The 13,050-nt window shown below is 38.9% G+C and overlaps 1 protein-coding gene across 1 annotated transcript in view; it reads right to left on the bottom strand.

The window, feature by feature from the left end:
• The window catches only part of TMEM135 (transmembrane protein 135), a gene marked incomplete at its 5' end in the record, with an annotated part of 202,461 nt that overhangs the window by 177,084 nt on the left and 12,327 nt on the right, over nt 1-13,050 (bottom strand). Inside the window, 2 exons of the mRNA XM_082492135.1 lie at nt 3,188-3,280; nt 10,602-10,729. Of these exons, the coding sequence (XP_082348261.1) occupies nt 3,188-3,280; nt 10,602-10,729 (221 nt within the window). The remainder of the gene's footprint in view (nt 1-3,187; nt 3,281-10,601; nt 10,730-13,050) is intronic.

A 13,050-nucleotide genomic window follows, 5' to 3' on the forward strand; every position in this document is an offset into this window, starting at 1 on the left:
GTGAGGATTCTTCCTCCCAATCCTAACAGGCAACCCACACTGCTTGAGAGTACCAGAAAAAGGCAAAAATTCTGAGTTACTCCTACAGGAGTAAGGGACTAAAGGTACAGAATATGAATCTGCACATTACAAATACATAATCTCCATGTTTATGTCCCTACAGTCAATTACTATCTAAGAAATACCTCTTATCAAAACATTAATCATAATAATGTGAATAGTTGTCTTCCGGTAATCTCACAGAACATTTATAGAATCATATACAAAAAAGTTTACAAGTGTTTTTATTCCTTGGCCCTTTCCACAGAGCCTAATAAACTATTTTTCCATAGGCTGGATAACCGTATTTTATAACCACCAAATAGAATACACATGGACATACTAACATGCAGTTTATATCTTTATAGAACTGTAGCGGCATAACATAACTCACATCATTTCCTGAGCGACTTTGTAGTTTCTATGCAATGTCACCTCCCCTTCTCATTGCCAATGCTATGCAAATTTGCGTATTACACATACACAGATACAAACTATAATCAGACTAGTTCTGTAACACATTAGAAAAGGTGCTCCTCCTCAGGATTATCTTGCACCTAGCCAAGCTATCTGTCCCTTTTTCCCATTCTTCTGTAGAAATTATAAAACCTACAAGACTGGCACACCTAAACAGCAACACTCAGAAGAAAATCTGATTTACAAGCTTGCTGTTCCCAAGTTCAGGACTGACAGGGATGCTGTGCAAGCAAACGCCAGCGAGGTACTTAAAATAGGGCATCCACTTGGGAAGAGATTAAGTGATTAAATTTGATGTTGCTGCCAGCTGCTAGTAGCAATTTAAAGGGCTAGAGATAGGTTTACAAACTCACATCAGGACTTTTTCCCACCTCCCTGATTTTTCAATACAATTTGTTGTAAGCTACTCGGGATACAACTGAAAATGTCACTGTGTCTCCACGTTAAATGTCAGTTTCCTAAGAGATTACAAGTCTCTTAAAATTTGATTATGCCTGTAACAGAAGCTAACAAGCAAACAGATGTGAAATCAGAGAGTCATATTTCGCTAAGCCTGCCAGCAGCAGCATTTCACACATTATACATAGTTAGCATCTGATAACATCCCAAATAACTTATTTTAAAAAACCTAAACTGTCCACTACTTTTGAATGCCATTTAACAATTTTTTTCATTAATAACAATGACCCCCCTTTTCAGGTGGGTGTGTGTTATATTGCAATATTAACGTTGCCTATTTATATTTTATCTGATGCGACACAATACGAGGTTTTTAGGCAAAATACCTTAGGTCACACATTTTGGATTCTGACAGAAAGGAGAATAACTTTCCAGACATTAAGTATTTCAGCATTACTCATTACATACATCCTGTACCAACCTACTTTCACCATTTTCACACACCTCTATCTCAACTTCTTTCTTCCAATTCAGATGCTAAATAGGAGCCTGTTAACATGTCAAAGTTTCCATATATCGCCGCTAAGACTTCTAAAAATCCCCATTTGACATAAAATTTGTTTGTCTTACTCTTTTTGCCACACTTAACAAGCTTAGGTTTGCAAGTTTTTCAAAGTTGTTCCAGTGTTTAAAAAAAAAAAAAAAAAAAAAAAAAAAAAACAAAAAACCACCTTGTACAAGTTTGGGCTCACAAGCAGTTCCAACTCAACTCACAAATACTCTGAAAGCTACAAGAAACTCAGATGGATAACCAGCCCAATTTCCTTCCCTTCAACGTTACCTGGAAATATTAGAAGTCTAACACGCAAAATCTTCACATTGTAACAAGTCTGCAGGAAAAGTTAAGCTAGTGCTGTTACTGATCAAAGGGAGAAATGCATTTGCTCTCACCACAAAACGAAACACTGATGCCAACAGTAGTGCTGGAGTCTACCTAACTAAGCAAAGTCCTACCAAAATGTAGCCACCCTCTTAGGAAGTAATTGCAGTAAGATGAAAATCAGTCAGCTAGAAAGGACATTAAAGCGGTAATTAACTTATTTAGTAACTTTTTTACAATTATTTTATCTATAGTTACATTAAGTAAAGTGATTTAGAAGTTCTGGAAAGGTGAGAGCACTTCTCACATATCCTCAATCTTCAAAAACAATGGATAAAGCATTCTTTTGAAAGGACGGAACTTTGACAATCTTACCTAAAACTTGGCTTAGGCTTTGCTTACTCCATCACTGAAGTTTAGGAATGCGGCCTGACAGTCAGTCAACAACATCGCCTATGTGTGTTTGAAGTTACTTTGAAATGACTGCTTAAGGAAGTTTCAGATATTCATAGTAACCAAAAATGTGTTCAAATCATTTCTAGTACACATCGTCTTTTAAAGAGTAATCCTTTACATCACCCTCTTGTCACGTTCTCTACTTTGAATAAAACCTACTAATTAGATGACCATAGCATCTCATTCCATATTAAAGTAATTAAGCATTATAACTTTCACCATTGATACAAGCTACCAATATAAGATGAATTTCAAAACTCTAAAACCTTACAACCCAGGATTTCACCTACCAGATTTCATTTCGCATTACAAATGGCAGGTTTCGGCTATCCTTGGATCACTCCGAGGTCTCTTTCCCCCCTTCATGCTTTCATAATGGATTCCCTATTGATAGACGAACTTCAACACCTTTCCTTAAGTGAAAGGCGTTGCTTTCTGTATCTTTATGTTTCATCCAATTTGGATTACTTCAGCTTTTCCAGTCAGTTTTTTCCACATCCTATTACTTCTCTACCTTAACTGATGTCACGTTGATAACTCAAGTCATCAATAACTTTCACTAGCATGCTCCTTCTCTGTGACTAATTGCAAACATTATTTAAATTATACTTTTAAAAAAAAAAGAAAACAAACCCAAACACCGAAAAAAACACACAGCTTCATCGGGAAATCCTAAGCAACCTAACTTCACCAGGCAATCCTAAACAACCCAACTACACATTAAACAACAACAACAAACCTCATAAACAGTGTAAAATGTTATTTCATTGTAGCTTTCTAGATTTAAATCTAAAGTTGCAAAAGACACTATTTCAAATGAAGTACATTTCCAGCATTCTGAAACAAAACCACTGCATTGTCACATGTCAATCATCACATGACCAAAACATGAACTATTATTATATAAAACTGAAAATCCATAAACAAAAACTGTACCTGCTTTTCCTTTCGATGAGAATAGCCATATAAGAAGCGGGTAAAGCAGCACCAAAACCAGGAGACCAAAAGTAGAATTTTCCAAGTATCTTCCTGAAAATGTAATTTGTACACATATTACATGCAAAGCAACTGAAACATTCATGTACAACATCATATTTTACCTTTATCATAAAATTATGCACACTTTATTAAGACTAATTTTGCCCCTTTACATTAATCAATACTTACAAATAAATACTAATCATTATATTTTTACAGCTGGATAGTTCTCAGAGGGGTTCCCGAAGTGCTTCATAAACATTAAACACCCAAAATATTCCATTAATATATCCGTTTTATTTAAAGGATTACTTTGCTTCAAAGAAAGCAGTTCAAAGAAAGATATTTCTGAAAAGTTGCAGATATTAATTACAGAAAAATCTTCTAAAATAACTTATAGTTGCTCCTCTCTCTGCTACTTGTCCAAATACATCTTCAGGAAGATGTGCCTTGTGGAATGTAGGGATGCGATCAGGTGAGCCAGAAGTCAAATCAAATTATTATAACATACATCACGTTCCAAAGATAGATAGTCAACTGATGCTAAAACCGGCAAACCACCCATTTACATTAAGCCAAGGAATCAACCTGTACAATACAAGACTGGAAGCAACAGTGACATCCCAGATCTATTAAGGTGGGAAAGCTCTCATTTTTTGCAACAAGATCTGAATTTCACTCGAAGGGTCCACACAATTTCAACTATCAAAATTCCTCCAATAATAAGAGCTGAAAAAAACAGTTACACAAATGACAACATCTAAGAAAATATTTCTGTAAATTGGTCACTGTTAAAGGAAGAAAACCAAAATGCACCTCAGACGCAATGGCACCAACCACATTTGGTCTGTTCAGGACACCTGCACCTTCAAACTCATTCAGGTTGATCACAGAAGCAAGCAATAGTCAGGCAGTCATGAAATTTGGTAGCACGATAACAAACATACTTCAATTACAGCAATGCCGCTTGGCTGATAAGCACTATCAGCTCAGGAAAACAGAGTGTTACAATGGATTCTACCCTTCCAAAAACACAGTGAACAAATATAACCACAAAAAAATGGCAAACACATACAAGGTAGAAAAGGAAATTTTCTTAGATAAAATTTCATGTTGACAATAGACAAGAGAGAACAAAGATAATTAATCAATAACAACTGATTAGTCAGCTTTCATTCTTGCTGTAAAAGGCACGATGAGCCTCATTTCATACCTCTCCAGCAAAAATAACATTACCAGCGAGGGATGCCAGCTCATGTTCATAAGTGAAAAGAGAGCCAGTGTATCAGCAGCAAGTGATGTAATGGCAATTACACACACTGCTCATTCCCACGGCTGCAAAAGGAGAATTTCTCAGGATGACAACGCCAAATGCTGCAGGAGCTAAAGTTCATTATTAGGACTCTCGTGGAAAGCAATTACTGTATGAAGTTTCAGAGAAGCCATTTTAAACATCTTAATAAGTATGAACACATCTTACCAGACACACCTGTTAAGTAACAGAACAAATGTCTTTTCTGTGGGAAAAAAACCAAGAATTTGTTCTTTTGGCATGGTTTAGAATCCCTGTACAAATGCTTACGTGTTTGGTTTGATAAGATTTTGGAAACAACAGTTAATATATTTTACATAATAAAACCTAGTGGAAATTAAAATGTCCCATCAGTAAGTGAAACATTTAAACTTCTGCTGAAGTAAATGAAAATAAATTGTTATCATGTGAAAATAACCATGCAAATAACATGGTCTATGGTTAGAAATTGGAATAAGAAATATGAGTTCTTTCAGGTTATTCAACTAATTCGTGAATGCACAACTCTATCCAAAACTCAAAGGCTGCTTGATACATAAGACTGAATCTAATCAAGCAAGTTAATGTCAAGCTGTACATGGACAAACTTAATTACTCTAGTTGCTAGACTAAGAAATCCATGGCTACATGAGGTTTTGCATTTAATAAGACATAAACCTAAAAATCACACCTTTCATTTAACAGATGTAATGCTTGTCAACACTGGAGCCTAGCACTTCCCATCCGAAGCCCAGACAGATGTAGCCTTCTGGATCTCACCAGCAGAAGAGATTACAACCCCCAGCTGGCCTGTCACACATCCATAACAGAGCTTATCACCCCCACTACTCTGCCAACACAGCAGCCTGCACATATTGCCTAATTCACTTCAAGAAAAAAAAAAAAAAGAAAGAAAAAAAAAAAAGTCAGCCAAGTTAGCTTGGTAATCCCTTCTAGAATGAGAACATCAATCCACAGCCTCAGTCATTGCTGATATTGGATTTAGACATTCTTTAAATTTAATTTTGCCCACCTATGAAATGGTGAGAATATGCCTGGAGTTATTTTAATTGAGCTTTCTTGCCTAAAGTTTTACATCCCTCTACTCTGCTTTGGTGAGACTCCACCTGGAGTACTGCATCCAGCTCTGGAGCACTGCATCCAGCTCTGGAGCCCGCAGCACAGGAAAGACATGGACCTGTTGGAGTGGGTCTAGAGAAGGGCCACCAAAACAGTAAGAGCGCTGGAGCACCTCTCCTATGAGGAGAGGCTGAGAGAGTTGGGGTTGTTCAGCCTGGAGAAAAGAAGGCTCCTGGGAGACCTTATAGCAGCCTTCCAGTACTTGAAGGGGGCCTACAGGGGAGGGACTCTTTATCAGGGAGTGTAGTGATAGAACAAGAGGTAACGGTTTTAAACTAAAAGAGGGAAGATTTAGACTAGATATAAGGAAGCAAGTTTTTACAATGAGGGTGGTGAAACACTGGCCCAGATTGCCCAGAGAGGTGGTAGATGCCCCAACCCTGGAAACATTCAAGGTCAGGTTGGACAGGGCTCTGACCAAGCTGATCAAGTTGGAGATGTCCCTGTTAATTGCAGGGGGGTTGGACTAGATGACTTTTAAAGGTCCCTTCCAACCCAAACCATTCTATGATTCTGTGATCCTTGACAATATTTGCAGCAGTTTCAATTTTGGTGGTTTTCCCTAGGTGAAAGGAAGCAAATACTACAAGAGCATCAAAAATACATATTAGCACAAGCCAGACTTCTCATTGACAATTATGTTTCATATTTAGGTCTTTTAATTGTTACTGTATGACTAAGGCTTATTTTCAGTATACACAGTGACTGAAGATTCACTGGGATTTCGATAAAGGTAAGAACAGAAGAAGTGGTCACTTTATCCAGGACACTCCATATGCCTGCCAACACATCTCCTCCTTGGTGCTACAAAAGAAGGAAACAGGCAACTATTCTCAGATCAGGAATTGTGCAGGTAAATATTGGGCTAACATGTCCAGCTACAAACCCTTTAATCTGTTGCTTTGGTCTAGAACTCCAGGAGGGTAAGATCAGTCAACTGCATGGGGTTTGCTGGACAATTTGCGTGTACCATCAGCAAGTTTGCTGATGACAGTAAACTGGGAGGGGTGGCTGATACACCAGAAGGCTGTGCCACCATTCAGCGTGACCTGGATAGGCTGGAGAGATGGGCAGAGAGAAACCTTGTGAAATTCAACAAAGGCAAGTGTAGGGTACTGCACCTGGGGAGGAATAACCCCATGCACCAGCACAGGCTGGGGGCCAACCTCCTGGAAAGCAGCTCTGTGGAAAGGGACCTGGGAGTCCTGGTGGACAACAGGATGACCAGGAGCCAGCAAGGTGACCTGGTGGCCAAGGCGGCCAGTCACATCCTGGGGTGCATCAAGAAGAGTGTGGCCAGCAGGTCAAGGGAGGTCATCCTCCCCCTCTACTCTGCCCTGGTGAGGCCACATCTGGAGTATTATGTCCACTTCTGGGCTCCCCAGTTCAAGAAGGACAGCAAACTGCTGGAGAAGGTACAGCAAAGAGCTACAAAGATGGTTAGGGAATTGGAGAATCTTTCTTATGAGGAAAGGCTGAGGGACTGGGGTCTTTTTAGTCTGGAGAAGAGAAGACTGAGGAGGGATCTTATCAATGCTTATAGATATTTAAAGGGAGGGTGCCAGGGGGATGGGAACAGTCTTTTTTCAGTGGTGCCCAGTGATAGGACAAGAGGTAACAGGCACAAACGTGAGCAAAGGAAGTTCCATCTAAACACAAGGAGGAACTTATTTACTTTGAGGGTGGCAGAGCACTGGAACAGGCTGCCCAGAGAGGTGGTGGAATTTCCAACTCTGAAGACATTTGAAAACCCGCCTGGACCCCATCCTGTGCAACCTGCTGTAGGTGAACCTGCTGTGGCGGGGACGTTGGACTAGATGATCTCCAGAGGTCCCTTCCAACCCCGACCATTCTGTGATTCTGTAACTCAAATTTTGCTTCTGAGTGACTGCTGCACCCACTATACCTTCCAACCAAAAAAGATACAAAAACTGCAGCATGCATCCTATTATACAAATCTACCACATCCAATTTCTCACCACTGTCTAGAATCAGATCTAGAGCATCCAGGTCTCCACGGTCCCAGACAATCTCTGCATGGTTGCAAATCGAGTTCAGAAATACTCAGGCCACAGTTATGCAGAACACCAGAGATACTGGTTGATGGATTAAAACATATGATACCAAACTGCTTTCTGGCCTGGAAGATGACATACAATTACTTTTGCTCTGAGGGGCTACTGAAGGAAGTACACTGTATCACACAGTAACAGATCCAAGGAACCATATATGTTCAAACAAAACATTAAAACAAAAATGTTAATAAACCCACACAAATTGGCAAAAAAAAAAAAAAGCGAAGTATCACATTTCCGTCCTCCATCACCCACCCAACAGCAGATGAGAGAAGGAAGCTTATATGGCTCAAGCTGCAAGACAATGTTGATACTAAGTACATTCCAAGTGAAGGACTTGTCAACGTTATGGTCTTAGGAGAAGCTCTTAAAAAAAAAAAAAAAAAAAGTATACAGTACTTAACTTGTAAAGATGTCATGTATTTATACAGCTTTCTGGCTTGTTCTCATTTTCTTTCCAAATAACACTCAGCTCCTTGACCATATTCAAGTACTGAACTGACATCCAAAGGACCAGTCCATGACAACTCTCAAACGCCTTCCTGATTAACAGTAGTTAGTTTAAAGCCCATCCCTGTGTACGGATAGGATTGCTTTTTTCCTCCCAATGCATTACTTTCCACTTTTCTCTATCAAATTTCATAAGTGATTTTAATCAACAGATCTTTCTGAAATGGATGAGAGTCAGTTTTAGATTTCTGTGTCCTAAATAATCTCATATAATCTCACACTATTCTTCAGCCCATTTCCAGATTCTTCAGGTATATCCCGAACAAAGGACACAGCAGGAACATTACTGGCAAGCTCTTCCTATTATGAAAACTGATTATTTATTCCTTGTTTGGTTTCACATATTTTAACTACTTGATAATCATTTACTAATTCCTGGAAGACACAGGATCTTTCTTCTTGAAGAGTTCTAGCAAGCAATCTTGTCAAAATCATTTGGGAATTCATGTATAATGCACCAATTGGATCATCATCAGATATGTATTTATCCTTCAAAGAACACCAGCAAATTTGGAAGATAGGACTTCTCTGATAATCATGCTATCCATTGTGTGTTTCAAATGGCATTTAATAGCTCCTGCATATCCTATTCACTTAATTGCTAAGGGTCTGAATTTTATTGCTGCCAGAAAAGCTGCCAAATACTCCTTATAACTGGACTTTCATATACTCCAACAGGTGCAATGCATAAGGCTTCCTAAATACTTTTTTTCTTTTGCCTCTACTTGTGATTCCAGTTCACCAGCTCCAATTGGCACCCCAGCCAACAGGCTAACATTTTTTATTTGCAAGTCCTGCAATTGCAGGTGGTGGGCAGTCTGTAGAGAACCTACCAGCAGAGATTCTGCTGGAGGCAACAACTCTCTGTGGGCATCTCTTTGCAACAGAAAACACATGTGCATCTCTTAAGATGCTGGTTGGTTACTCTGCTGCACAGCCATAAGAACAGTAGGGTAAGGATTTGATGCATCCCTTGTCACGTTAAATTGTTAGAATTGTCCTTTGCATAGTTTTGGCCTGGGTCGACCCAAAGAATGCTTCGGGGGACTTGGAAAGTGCATGGACTCACTACCGTCCCCATTACTCAGTCCACATTTGGCCATGCTGTTTGTTTTGGAAGCCGAAACAGCTTCAGACAGTTATGTTCCATATAAGCGAAAGCGATGCCATATCAACTGGCATCAGTCAGACACTAATCTCTTACCTGCTTCATTTACTAGCACAGGCATAGCCATAGACCTGCTAGATGGCTAGCAACCCCTGTTAGAGGAACAGCTGAAAACAATAAAACTCAAAACCACACCAACTGAATTTAGAGTAACATCTAGCTACAGCACTGAAGTAACACACTGCAGATATACACGCAGGATAAGGAAGACCACTGTACTGCTCAGAGGCATAAAGATAAATCAATATCAATACAACTCAGATTGCTAGAAAAATTCACGTTCTTTAGAGCTTGTTACTTAAAGATTCACTTTGAACTTTGCAAATTATTTACTTAAAAAGCATTCCATGGGTCCTCAGCCAGCTCCTCCTATTCTTAGCCTTTTCCCTCAGCTTTGAATAAAAGTTTAGGGGCCTCTAAACAGATCTAGAAGTAGGGCATAATGGGTTTGTTTAACTTTCAGAGGGGTTGTTGAGTGCACGGTCAGATAACTTCCAAAAATTCATAGCTACTGTAGGCTTTACACTTATAACATCTCTTACAATAAATGCATTTAGTTCTAGGACATCCTCATGTTCATAAACAGGAAAGTTAAAAATTAAACTATCCTGGTAGTTACTTGAGATATACACTGGAAACAGCTCGGAACACAGAAGAGGCATTTATACTCATTTTTCAGAGCAAGCCTCTATCTTACAGAACCCCAGAAGCTGTGGTGGGATTTCCTTTATTTATGAGCACAAACATGGAAAGTACAAACTCGGATGGCTGGGTAAAGTTTAGGATAACTGAAAGTCACCACAGCCCCTGCATCAGGAAAATAGAAACCAACATCAAATTACATCAATTCTTTCTAGGAGAGAAAGAAGAGGCCTTCTCAGTTCCCCTCTAGAATATATTTTAATTTCCTGCAACAATGTATCTTGCATCAGTAAAACAGAGAAAAGGAAGAAAAGTGAATACATTGACTTGTATACTGATTTAAAAGATTACAAAAACAAGAGAAAAAACAGGTTCATATTCAAGTGATAAGACCAGAAATAAAGACGATGGCACAGTTATTGCTTTTCTTACTCCTACCCATTAGGAACAAGCCTACTACAAAAAAAGACAAAATATTATGTAAATTGAAAAGTTTCATAAAAATTGCTTTCCTATTACATTTCATTTTTAGGACAGTATACCAACCTTAGAATGCAAAAGCAAGCAATATACAAGGTCCCATTTGCTGTCAGAAAGGAAGTTGATTGCAAGATCTCAGGTACCAGTTTGTGCAAATAATAGTCAAGTTTTCGTTTCCTGAGAATAGCTGCAATCTGAGGGAGGAGGGAAGAAAAAAAAAAGGGGGGACACAAACTTTAATTCAGTTAGGCTCTTTTTTGCACATTGTAAAGAAAAACAAAAAAAGGAAAAGGAGACATGCCCATTTAAGTAGTAAATCAAAGCCTCTTAAATTTGCTGGTTTTATGAACAATACCACAAAGATTTCCTTTGAACTTGTTCCAGCTGTTACAATATTTATACCAGGAAATACATCAAGCAATCCTAACTGGGAAGTATAGAGAAAATTTTATTACCTTGTTACCGTTGGCCATAATAGTCAGAAATGTTGTCTGCCAGACATTAGAACTTCTAAGATGTGATAAATTTACACTGAGTTTTGTCTCCCAGACAATTGGACCATCGCATAAATAAGGACAGAACATCACTAAAACAATCCAAACACACAATGTCTATGAAGTATCATGTATTTCTAAAGGCTTTCAACTCCAATTAAACAACTGCAAGCCCTCCAAAAAATTTTCACCATCTGCTGGATGAACAACACATTCCTGACAAATTTTATAGAAATGGTATGTTATCTGTAAAAAACTGCCTAAAGCAGAAAATAGGTTGGATCTAAAAAACAAATGTCCTTTTTAGTCAGTCCCATGTTTTATAAAAAACAGTTACTTAATGACTCGAACACTGAAGGTCCTCAGTCTTTTTTGCCCACAGAAATTCTGTAAAAATCTAACAGGAAAGTGTAGAGAACCAGGCTCTACTCAGAGGCACACAGGGGTAAGACAAAAGGCAACAGACAAGTTCAAATATGAGAAAGTCAGATTAGACCTTTTCACTTGAGGGGATTTTCACTTGAAAGTGGCTGAATATTGGATTCCACAAAGCAATTGTGGACTCACCATCACCGGGGAACCTCAAAACTGAACTGGAAATGGCCCCAAGCAGCCTCACCCAACTGGCCCTGCTTTGAGACAGAGGCTGGGACTACATGGCCTCCCAAGGTCCCTCCAACCTGCATTCTTCTGTGACTCCATGAAATTATAATTTGGGTGCACCGTGAGACAGATTTTATTGCTTTTTTTCTTTTTAATAGCATCAGCATCTTTATCTGCACTAATCTCCCAGAGAGTCTCAAAACTGGCAAGAGTTTTCAGTCAATGCTTAGAATAAGAGAAGTTGCAAACCGAGCAAGCTTCCTGCTGCTGGTGCTGATGAGAACAACGAAAGATGTCCTGTCAAATCGGTATTGGCAACACCTCTCGAAGTCTTGGTTCCTCAGTCTAAACACGTGGGAGAAGGGAGCTGTTCTGAAACACTGTCCACTCACACTGAATAGCAAGTAGATGGTTTAGATTCAGAGATGGGGCGAAGATTCTGCTGAAAGTAACCACAGGGAAGTTCTGCCAAAATCTGTTTCCAAAATGAAGCTTGAACTAAGGTTTATGGAGAAATACATGCATGAACAGACTTCTGAAACAGATTTACATATTACTTAAGTGTCAAGACTGCTTAAACTATAATGGATTAGGCAATAATGCAATCCAGATAATCTTTCTGTTGAAGGGAAGTCTTAACATAGTCTAAACACCAGATCACTAGTTGCTACGTCCTCAGCTATTTCTAGCCTACCGTACAAAGGTCATGAACATTTGGAACAAAATCACAATTTTTTTGTTTTAAGAACACAGACCTTACACCTCAAGTGTGAAGCCTTGCTTCCTCAGACCAGAGTGTCTGAAGTATAACAGGGAAAGATTGGTATCTTATAAATTAACGTCAAATCGAAGTAAAAAAAATTATTTCGGTAGCTTCTCCAAGTTTTAGACTAATACAAATTTCTACTTTTCCTTCTCTTTACTATTCTACTCCCAAGTGACAAATAAAAAAGAATCAGGAACAAAAGAACACAAACCAGTGCAAAGAAACAATGCACACGGTAACTGAATGAGCTGTACGCATAAGGGCAATGGAGCTTGATGCATGCCCACAAAAAAACAAACCCACACCCAAACCAAATAATTTTCAAATTGCTTTATAAACATCAACTAAGCTAAATATTGTGTACAGTTGAAAACAGGCAAGACTAGACTATGGAACAGCCCCTCCTCCTCTCCTCCACCACCAATGGTGTGATTACATGGAAAATAACACCAGAAATACTTCTGGACACCACCTTGCTCTCCCTTTCAGTTCCACACACCTGAGAAAAGTACTATTAAAGTTGAGGTTGGCAAGACAGAAAGCTTATGAAATCTGTCAGACTGCAGAGGTTCATGGTTCCCACTGGGATATACTTCACTCAAGCGAGCTGGAAGGACACTGTGATGAAGGCCAAATTCTTACAATAAATGCA

This window comes from Vanellus vanellus (genome assembly GCF_965231255.1).
Source record: "Vanellus vanellus genome assembly, chromosome: 1".
Classification (NCBI taxonomy): Eukaryota; Metazoa; Chordata; class Aves; order Charadriiformes; family Charadriidae; genus Vanellus; species Vanellus vanellus.